Source organism: Otolemur garnettii, unplaced genomic scaffold (assembly GCF_000181295.1).
Source record: "Otolemur garnettii isolate 467f Iridium unplaced genomic scaffold, OtoGar3 scaffold00018, whole genome shotgun sequence".
Taxonomy (NCBI): Eukaryota; Metazoa; Chordata; class Mammalia; order Primates; family Galagidae; genus Otolemur; species Otolemur garnettii.
In genome coordinates, this window is record NW_003852413.1 from 4,083,609 (window position 1) to 4,093,908 (window position 10,300).

Sequence of the window (10,300 nt, forward strand, 5' to 3'; positions counted from 1 at the left end):
CCACAACACCTGGCTATTTTTTTTTTCAGTATTGTTGTCATTGTTTAGCAGGCCTGGGCTGGGTTCAAACCCGCCAGCCCCAGTGTATGTGGCTGGCACCCTAAGCACTGAGCTATGGGCGCCAAGCCCAGGTTTTTTTAATGTATGCTATTCCTTCCATTATTTTTCTGAAACTCTTTCTTTTAGTCTTTTCCAGCTAACTCTTTCCATTTCTTTAGGAGCACATTCTCCAGTTGAGTTTGGTAGTTGTCTTTTGTGTTCTTAATTTCTCTCCTATGCTTTGGAATATTTTTGTTTTTCCCCACTGATCCTGAATGAATGGAACTAAAACCCGCTCTGGAAGCGGCTTAGCTTACGTAACCCCTTTGCAGTTTGGGGGTCACTTCAAGTACATTAGAAAGGATGACAAGAGTTGCTGTAATGAGTACACCCAAAAGTACAGTAGCTTAATGTGATAGACATGTAATAAATATATTTACTTGTCAAAGAGTGAACATATTCAAGATCAACAGTCTGATGATTTCATACAGTAGGGATTTATTTCTCATTCACCTGGAGGCAGAAGTGAGCAGTTTGTGATCTCTGCCTGGCCTGCCTCCCAGTACAGATCCAGGAAGCTCCAACTGTAATACCTCACAGGGATGGTGGAGATCCTGCCTTTTTGGCCCTGTTCTCACCTGGCCTCTTCTGTGAATCACAGCCCCAAACTCCATGGCCATGGAGAAGTTGGCAATCTCCCTGTGGAGAGGGATTCCAGGTCGCCATCACTGGCTCTGGCTTCTAGACCACTCAGTAGCTGATATCAGCTCCAGGCCCTGGGTGTGCCCATTCCATTTCGGATCCTCAGAGGTGTGCTTTTGGGCACCCCCTTGTCACTACATGGGTGGAGGGATCTGGGCAAGATGGTGCTCCCCAGTTAGGAACGAGGCTCTTCCCTTTCTCTCCAAACGGATTTGGGGATATTGCATCAGCTTTGAGGGCATGGCCCTCTCAGAACCAGGAAGCTTTAGTTCTGGGGAAGCTCTCCCTGCAGACCCTGTTGCTGTGAGTTGCCTCAGCTCTGCTCTCCTGGCTTTGGGTAAACCTTGTTTGCAGAGGCCGACCTGGACACACATTCTCCCCTTATTCCTGGTTGGTTGACATCCAAATGCCCTAGCAGCCAGCAAACCAAGTCCTGTTGCTCATTGTGCCCTGTAGGAGAGTTTTATTTGTCTACTTCCTCCCCGGCAAGCAAGTCCAACCCCAGTTTTCCCAGTGCATGTTTATTATGCCCACTGTACAAACACCACCATCCTTCCGCTCTGCCCTAGCCTCTGCCAGCTTGTTCTCAACAAGAACTCCGGGGTCGTCCCAGTGCACTTCTGGATTAAGGAGGTGGGCTCTGTACAGGGGACCCAACCAAAGGGCTGCCCCCTTACCCCTTCTCCCTCTGAGTGGACAGTGGATAAAGCCACACTTTGCCTGCCCTGTCCCCATTTTCTGTGCCAGCAGGTCCCAGACAGCTGCCCTGCATTCCTGAAGAAGGCCCTGGGTCAGAGCTTGTGTGCTCACTGGTGACTGGGTGAGGCCCAGTAGCACTCAGTCTGCCTTGTAGAAATTGCTGGCACTAGGAAGTGATTCATCTGAAGATCCTGAGGCCATAAGCGGAGGGTGTCAGGATTTCAGATTTTTCAGATATGGAATATTTTGCACATATAACATGAAATATCTGACTGCGCCTGTAGCTCAGCGGCTAGGATGCCGCCACATACACTGCAGCTAGTGGGTTCAAATCCGGCCCGGGCCTGCCAAACAACAATAACAGCTACAACCAAACAATAGCCAGGTGCTTTGGTGGGCCCCCTGTAGTCCCAGCTACTTGGGGAAGGCTGAGGCAAGATAATCACTTGAGCCCAAGAGTTTGAGGTTGCTGTGAGCTGTGATGCTATGGCACTCTAGTGAGGGTAACAAATTGAGACTGTCTCCAAAAAAAGAAATATCTTTGAGATGGGACCCAAGTCAAAATACAAAATGCATCTATGTTTTATATGACCTTATACAGATGGTCTGAAGGTAATTTTATACAATATTAAATAACCTTATGCATGAACCAAAGTTTTGACTGTGACCTGTCCCATGAGGTCAAGTGTTGAATTTTCTACTTGTGCCATGTCACTGCTCAGAAAGTTCCAGATTTTGTATCATTTGGATTAGGGAGAGGGCCAGGGCGGAGCTGCAAAGCGGCAGCTCATTCCTCAGCCAGGAGAGGGGTGTTGCTGCTCTGCTCTGTCTGCCTCGGAGGGACTGAGGAGGGGTCTCCTTTCATCTTGCATCCAGCCCATCAGAGTGGCCTTGCCTGATGCTGCCCTTCAGTAACAATGATGACGTCCCGCCAGGCCAGGGCCCAGCTCCTGGGGCTGCTCTGCTTTTTCCAACCCAGAAAAACAAATAAAAATCCCATGGCATGTCGGCCTAGATCAGCGGTTCTCAACCTGTGTGTCCCGACGCACAGGAACTGTGTTAGAGGGCCACGGCATTAGGAAGGCTGAGAACCACTGCCCTAGATCCTTCTAATCCTTACAAATACATATTTGTTTTTTTTTTTTTTTTGTAGAGACAGAGTCTCACTATCACCCTTGGTAGAGTGCCCTGGTGTCACACAGCTCACAGCAACCTCCAACTCCTGGGCTTAGGCGATTCTCCTGCCTCAGCCTCCCCAGTAGCTAGAACCACAGGCGCCCCCCACAACGCCTGGCTATTTTTTGTTGCAGTTTGGCTGGGGCTGGGTTAGAATCTTCCACCCTTGGTATATGGGGCTGGCACCCTGCCCACTGAGCCACAGGTGCTGCCCTTATATACACATTTTTTTTTAATAGCTCAGCACCAATAGCTCAGTGGTTAGGGCGCTGGCTATGTACACTGGGGCTGGCGGATTTCAACCTGGCCCAGGCCTGCTAAACAACAGTGACAACAAGAACAACAACAAAAAATACCTGGGCGTTGTGGCTGGTCCCTGTACTCCCAGCTACATGGGAGGCTGAGGCAAGAGAATCACTTAAGCCCAAGAGTTTGAGGTTGCTGTGAGCTGTGATGCCACAGTATTCTACCAAGGGCAACATAGTGAGGCTCTGTCTCAAAAAAAGAAAAAAAGATCAGGCTTCTCTCACATCCTCTGGCCATTTTTCCACATCAAAAAGTACCCATCTTTACAAATATACTGCATTTTGTTTAAGCTTCCTTGTCTGTGGCATTTAGACATCCAGATGTCTTGGGCTATCCCCTGAGGCACTGGGATGTAACTGGTGAGTGGAGCAGCCAGGCAGGGCCAGCCTTGTTCTTTCTTTCTTTTTTCTTTCTTCTTTTTTTTAATTTTGCTTTCAGTTGGCTTTCAATCTTCTTAGTTTGAAGTTTTTTTTTTTTTCTTTTGCTTTCTTTCTTTCTTCATTTATTTTTTACTGAGACAGAGTCTCACTCTGTGGCCCTCAGTAGAGTAACAGGGAATCACAGCTCACAGCAACCTCCAACTCTTGGGTTTAAGTGATTCTCAGCCTCAGCCTCCCAAGTAGCTGGGACTACAGGCACCTGTCAAAACGCCCAGCTATTTTTTGGTAGAGATGGGATCTCACTCTGGCTCATACTGGTCTTGAACCTCTGAGTTCAGGGTAATCCACCTGCCTCAGCCTCCCAGGGTGCTAGGAGTACAAGCATGAGCCACGCCTGGCCTTTTCTTTGTCTTTTTTTTGAAACAGAGTCTCACTTTGTTGCCCTGGGTAGAGTTCCCTGGCGTCACAGCTCACAGCAACCTCAAATTGCTGGGTTTAAGTCATCCTCTTGCTTCAGCCAATATAGGTCAGTCTACTACAGGTGCCTCCACCATGCCTGGCTAGTTTTTGTATTTTTAGTAGATATGGGGTCTTGCTCTTAACTGAAGTTGATCTCCAATTTCCAAGCTTGAGAGATCCTCCCACCTCAGCCTCCTAGGGTGTTAGGATTACAGGTGTGAACCACCAACCTCATTCATTTTTTTGATCAGGTTTTTAAGTTCCTGCCCTAGGGCAGCTAGCTCCAAGGTGCTGGAGATAAAAAAATGAGAGCCCAGGGGCAGTGCCTATAGCTCAGCAGCTAGGGCGCCAGCTACATATACCGGAGCTGGCAGGTTTGGATCCAGTCTGGGCTTGCCAAACAACAATGACAACTACAACCAAATATAGCCGGGGAGGGGGGGGGGCCTGTGGTTCAGTGGGTAGGGCACTGGCCCCATATACCAAGGGTGGTAGTTTCAAGCCCGGCCCAGCCAGCTAAAACAGCAATGACAACTGCAACAAAAAATAGCCAGGCATTGTGGTGGGCACCTGTAGTCCCAGCTACTTGGGAGGCTGAGGCAGGAGACTCGCTTGAGCCCAGGAGTTGGAGGTTGCTGTGAGCTGTGATGCTATGGCCCTTTACCCAGGGGGACAGCTTGAGGCTCTGTCTCAAAAAAAAAAAAGTGGTTACCAAAGCCATTTAAAAATATTGCAAACGCTCGGCGCCTGTGGCTTAAACGGCTAAGGCGCCAGACATATACACCTAAGGTGGCGGGTTCGAATCCCCAGCCTGGGCCCGCCAAACAACAATGATGGCTGCAACCAAAAAATAGCCAGGTGCTGTGGTGGGCGCCTGTAGTCCCAGCTACTTGGGAGGCAGAGGCAGGAGACTCGCTTGAGCCCAGGAGTTGGAGGTTGCTGTGAGCTGTAATGCCATGGCACTCTACCCAGGGGGACAGCTTGAGGCTCTGTCTCAAAAAAAAAAAAAAAAAATATTGCAAACATGGCTTGGCGCCTGTGGCTCAAGCAGCTAGGTGCCAGCCATGTACACCTGAACTGGAGGGTTTGAATCCAGTCTCAGCCCACCAAACAGTAATGATGGCTGCAACCAAAAAATAGCCGGGCATTGTGGCAGGCGCCTGTGGTCCCAGCTACTTGGGAGGTGGAGGCAGGAGAATCGCTTGAGTCCAGGAGTTGGAGGTTGCTGTGAGCTGTGATGCCACAGCACTCTACCCAGGGTGACAACTTGAGGCTCTGTCTCAAAATAAATAAAATAAAATATTGCAAACAACTTGGGCATCTACAGATAATTTGAGCACTTCTGTCTTCATCTGTATCCAAGGCCCCTCGGGGACCTCCATGGCAGGGACAAGAATTTACAGTTTACTTGGGAGAGTAGTGACATTTGCACTTTGAATGTGGGAGGACACGTTAGGTGGAAGCTCTTGATTGTGGGTATCAGCCCTAGGTCAGAAAAGGGGCTGGGCTGTTGTGGCCTGCATGTCCACTACAGCTGGGAGGACATCAGATGGACAGTAGTCCCCCCACTCAGGGGAGTGTAAGAGTGGCTCCAGGCTAGCCTGAGTGGCTGCAGTTGTTGGATCTGGCACCAGGTGTCTTTTCCGAGGCTCCGGGGAGGAGCTCACTCTCTTCCTCTGCGCCCCCCCACCCCCAGTTCCCCGACATTGTGGAGTTCTGTGAGACCATGGCCAACGCCGGGAAGACAGTGATCGTGGCTGCATTGGATGGGACCTTCCAAAGGAAGGTAAGGGGTCTGATCCAGGCCTTGGGGTGGGATCAGAGGGAGGAAGGTGCTTCTGGAGGGTGCAGGGCAGTCAGTGCACAGAGACTTTAGCCCAGCGTGCTCTTCCCCATCTCAACACAACACTCCCTGGATGACCTGGGCTTGGCCACCACAGGACAAGGTCAAGCTGCTCTGCCCAGAACTGAGCGTGTCCAGACTAGATGCCATCTGCTGTGGCAGGTGCTTTGGCAAAGGGATAAGTCAGGGTTTAGTGCTCTTTGGGGGACCAAAGTCAAGGCAAGCTGTGCTGGCTTTAGTGTTTATGAATCAGAGGGCTTAAAAGAGAAACCCACCCAATGAGGTGACCATATGCACCGCTGTCGTTCCCTGGGAGTGCAGGCTTTTGGGCCCATCCTGAACTTGGTGCCCGTGGCCGAGAGTGTGGTGAAGCTGACCGCAGTGTGCATGGAGTGCTTCCGGGAAGCTGCCTACACCAAGAGGCTGGGCACGGAGAAAGAGGTAGCTCCTACCACCTTCTCCCCGCAGGGCAGGCTGGGATGCAGCTCTGCCTCCTGAGTCCAGGCCTTTCACATCACCCTTTCTGTGTCCCTGTGGCCAGGTTGAGGTGATTGGTGGAGCAGACAAGTACCACTCTGTGTGTCGCCTCTGCTACTTCAAGAGGGCCTCGGGCCAGCCTGCTGGGGTGGACAACAAAGAGAACTGCCCGGTGCTGAGCAAGCCTGGGGAGGTGGCTGCAGCAGCCACCAGGAAGCTCTTTGCCCCTCAGCAGGTCCTGCAGTGCAGCCCGATCAACTGAGGAGGCCTGAGAAGGGCCATCTGCCGCCACCTAGCGGTCGCCTGCCCCCCCCCGCTGTGTGGCCAGCCAGTTGGGGAGGGTTGCTGTGCCTGGGGGACTTTCTGAGGCTGCCACACACGTCACGTGTCACATGGCTCCCTCATTGCCTGCTCACCATCCCTTTCTTGGTTCCCCTCTGGGCTGTTGGGATGAGCTGCAGACACACGCACACCCCCTTCTCTGTGGAGTGGGGCAGAGCCACATGCTGTTGTGACATCAGTGCTGCCGGCCTCTTCCCCCTTTTGTGGCTTTCACTGTCAAGTTTCTGTTCTCCCTGGGAAGTCTGGGCACTAGCACTTTGCGCCTTGGCCCACACAGCTTTGGTCCCTCTGCCAGGACAGGTCCCACCTTCTGGGGACGGCCTGGCCTCATGCCCTCTGGCTCCCTTTGGGCTCAGAGCCCTTCTATGCTCTTCCGCTGTTTTTCTCCAGAACTACAGCACTTGTCACCTTGTGACACTGACTCAGCTGGGGCTCAGACCCCAGGGAATCATCTTTAAAAGTGGGAAGCAGGGGAAGGGTCCATGCTTCAGTGTGTGAAATTAGTAACTAATATTAAAATTCAATAGTTGGTGAAAGTTCATTTCTCTTCAACTTGTTTCAGATGGCTCTGATGTGATTTGAGTGGGGGATATTTTCCAGATCTTTTTGTAGTACTAGTGCCCTCTTAATCACAACCCCTTTTAACCAAAAAATGATTCTAGAATGTATCCTAAGAGGAGTGTTCACCTGGCTCCCTGCCTGGGGCAAGGCTGGGCAGATGAGGCTGCTGTCCACTGGACCCCCCCAGGTCAGGTTTTGTTTGTGAAACGGACACTTGATAGCTGAGAAGCCAAGATAACGCAGCTCAGCTGTGCCTCAGAAAATGAGCTGTTGGCAGCTCACCCAGAGTCAGGATCCGCTTGGAGGGGGTGCTCAGACGAGGTGCTGGCCTTCTGACACTGCCTTTCCTTTGCTACACTCACTCCATTTGCTGAGGATTTGTCACAAGCCACAGGTGCAGCCTGTCCTGCAGCATTAAGGCCTAGGATACACCGACCTGGGAGTTGGGTCCTACTCCTCTGTACTCAGGATTTTGAAACTCAGGGCCCACTGTTGACAGCTGCCTCTGTCATTGCTCAAAAGGGGAAGTTGAGAGTTGCTTCATGGGCCCTGGCCTCTCCTGGCCAGCAGGGCTCAGGCTTTCAGTTGTGGGCTGGGGCAGCCAGGCCCTCTCCATGCCATGGCCCAGAAGGGGGTCCAGAGGTGCTGACCCCCCATGGGTCCTGCTATAAAAGGGGCAATCCCTAGGTGCCTACAACTCTGGGAAGGAGACAGCAGGGCTCTCGCCAGGCGGTCCAGGAAAGTCAGCTGTGCAAGCTGAGCACAGTTGCTATTTTAAGACGTTGGTGAAAGGCCCATGAAGAATGAGACCCTGGACTGGGAAGAGGCTACCACCACTTTGTTCAAAATATAAGTAGTTCCATAAGGCCAGCCCCACGGGTGTTCCCAGAACCAAATCTCTTCCGCTCACCCTAAGGCTGAGGCCAGCCAATGACAATGGAGACTGGATGAGAAAATCTTTATTCTGTCCAACTGTCTGGCAGAATCCATCCAGGGGGCCAGGGCATTTTCTCCAAGGCTCAGCCCTTGGCCCTTACCCACCTTTAACTAGCAAAGGCAGAATATTTACATAAAGCTGGGTGTTGTCAGGCAAAGCCCCTCCCCACTGCCACGGGTGGGGAGTAAGAAGGAAATGCTGCCCATCCCCCTGGGCTGGACAGCTGCCCTGCCCCCACACCCAGGGCAGCCCAAAGGCACTGGCACAGGGTGGTGACCCCAGACCATACAGCAGTGAACATGGGGCCTGGCCCCAGGCTAGGCAGGGACTGTGAGTGTGGGGACAACCTGAGTGAGGAGGAGGCAGGGGGCTGGAGCCTATCACCAGCCACAGAAGATGGGTGAGCCCCCCCCCCCATCTTTGGCAGAGAACCCCAGTAACTGGCTGCCACCACTGTGGCCTGGGCTCTGCTCCTTTGGGCTGGGGAAGAAGCGAAGGCACTTGTAGAAATGGCACAGGAGGTTCCTCCCACTACTAGCTACTCCAGGCCGGGCTGGGGCTCATTAAAAGCAATTAAAAAACCCATCTGGCAAAAACCCTCTTCTAAAAAAATGCTCTTGAGTGAGTGGGTGCCTAGGAAGGCCCCTGGGCACAGGCCTGGGTTGTGGGGGTATGGCTCTGGGGAGCAGAGGGGGCTCTAACTGCAGCAGACACCGGCAGGAGAAGCTGGCAGCCTTGGAAACAGGACATGGGGAAAGTCCAGGCCCCAGCGGCCCCGTCCCCTTCCCACCTGCCACTCTCAGTACACAGGGGGTGGCTGGTAGCCCTCAGTGGTCTCTGCGTTCTGGGTGAAGGGTGGCTGCTGATAGTTGTCCACAGGCGCTCCTGGGTAGGAGGCGTACGCTGTGCTGGGGTCCGGAGTAGGATCTACGTAGTTCTGGGTGAAGTCATCCACACCAGCTCTGTAGCGCTGGTAGGCTAGGGAGGGCAGCACACCCTGCAGGGAGTCCCAAGGTTTCCCTGGGTTAAAGAGGGAAATGGGGTGTAGGGGGAAGGGGACCTCAGGACTCCACAAAGCTGCCCACCCCAGGCCCACCTACCCAGGAGAATATAGAAAAGAAGCTGAAGGTGATGGCTGCCCGGGCAGAGTCGGCACCAATGAGCACATCATCTGGGTTAGTGGCAGTCCACTGGTGGGTGAGGAAGCAGAAACCAACAAACCACAGGAAGGTCCAGAGAGCTGGGGAGAAGACAAGGAGGGCTCAGCTCCAAGGAAGGGCAGGGGCTTTCCAGGGCCCTGGGAGGGCAGGGCAGGCCCTAAGCAGGGATCTCCCGGGAGCCCCAGGGTATGTAAGCCACAGGAGCAGGAGGGCCAGGTGGAGGCCCCAGGAAGCCTGGCTCCAAAGTCCTGAACTCAGGCTTCAATGCCAGTGGGTTTCAGCAGATGGGCAGAAATGCCTACTTCCAGCCCAGAGAATAGACAAAGGGACACAGACAAAGCCTCTGCTCAACTGGGGCTGGGGACCCTGAGCTGATTCCAGTCTCTCTTGAGGGGGCTGAGGCCCCTCCATCCCAGAATGCTAGAGCTAACCCCTCCCATGCCAGTTCACCTCCCAAACTCCAAGGGTTGTTAGTGGCAGATACCTGAGAAAAGCAGGTCACTGATGACCAGGTACTTGCGGTCAGTGACATTGCTAATCTGGGGGAAATATACGTCAATCACCAAGAAGAAGGCTGAGGCCAGGAAGGCCAGCACCCCGATGGCACTGCCGTAGCGGCAGGCATCTTCGTTGTGGTTGAACACGCAGTACATCTGACTTGATGAGTGGGTGTTGCTGTAGCCCTCCCCAAAGATGCATGAGAACACAACCAAAGCGAAGACCTGAGGGAAGAGGAGGGTCCAGTAGGGCTGGGGGGTCCCGAGAACAGCCCCCGTGGGTACACACAGCAGAGTCCCCTCTTAAGACTCGGGAGACAGGAGACACGGGGAATGATGGGACGTTGGCAGACTGCCTGTCCCTGCTGCCTGCAGGAACTACCTCATTAGGGCACGTGATGGGGATGCAGGGTAATCACCCCACCACCAGCCCACCCCCACTTTGAGCCAGTTTAGGCTCTTTTTTTTTTTAACAACTTCAATTGCCTTTATTGGCTCGGTGCCTGTGGCTCAAGCAGCTAAGGCGCCAGCCACATACACCTGAGCTGGCGGGTTCAAATCCAGCCCGGGCCCACCAAACAATGACGGCTGCAACCAAAAAATAGCCCAGCGTTGCAGCAGGTGCCTGTAGTCCCAGCTATTTAGGAGGCTGAGGCAGGAGACTCGCTTGAGCCCAGGAGTTGGAGGTTGCTGTGAGCTGTGATGCCACAGCATTCTACCCA

At 53.0% G+C, this 10,300-nt stretch overlaps 2 protein-coding genes across 3 annotated transcripts in view; one reads left to right on the forward strand and one right to left on the reverse strand.

The window, feature by feature from the left end:
* TK1 (thymidine kinase 1) overlaps positions 1-6,959 on the forward strand; it is a 12,415-nt gene extending 5,456 nt beyond the window's left edge. Inside the window, exons 5-7 of the mRNA XM_003786569.3 lie at positions 5,458-5,547; positions 5,926-6,045; positions 6,146-6,959. Coding sequence (XP_003786617.1) covers positions 5,458-5,547; positions 5,926-6,045; positions 6,146-6,343 — 408 coding nt within the window. The 3' untranslated portion in view covers positions 6,344-6,959. The remainder of the gene's footprint in view (positions 1-5,457; positions 5,548-5,925; positions 6,046-6,145) is intronic.
* Positions 6,960-7,925: 966 nt separating this feature from the next.
* SYNGR2 (synaptogyrin 2) overlaps positions 7,926-10,300 on the reverse strand; it is a 6,567-nt gene continuing 4,192 nt past the window's right edge. For both annotated transcript variants that reach the window (XM_023510968.1, XM_003786088.3), the window contains 3 exons: positions 9,566-9,803; positions 9,022-9,161; positions 7,926-8,918 (listed from right to left, as the gene is read on the reverse strand). In XM_023510968.1, coding sequence (XP_023366736.1) covers positions 8,721-8,918; positions 9,022-9,161; positions 9,566-9,803 — 576 coding nt within the window. In that variant the 3' untranslated portion in view covers positions 7,926-8,720. The remainder of the gene's footprint in view (positions 8,919-9,021; positions 9,162-9,565; positions 9,804-10,300) is intronic.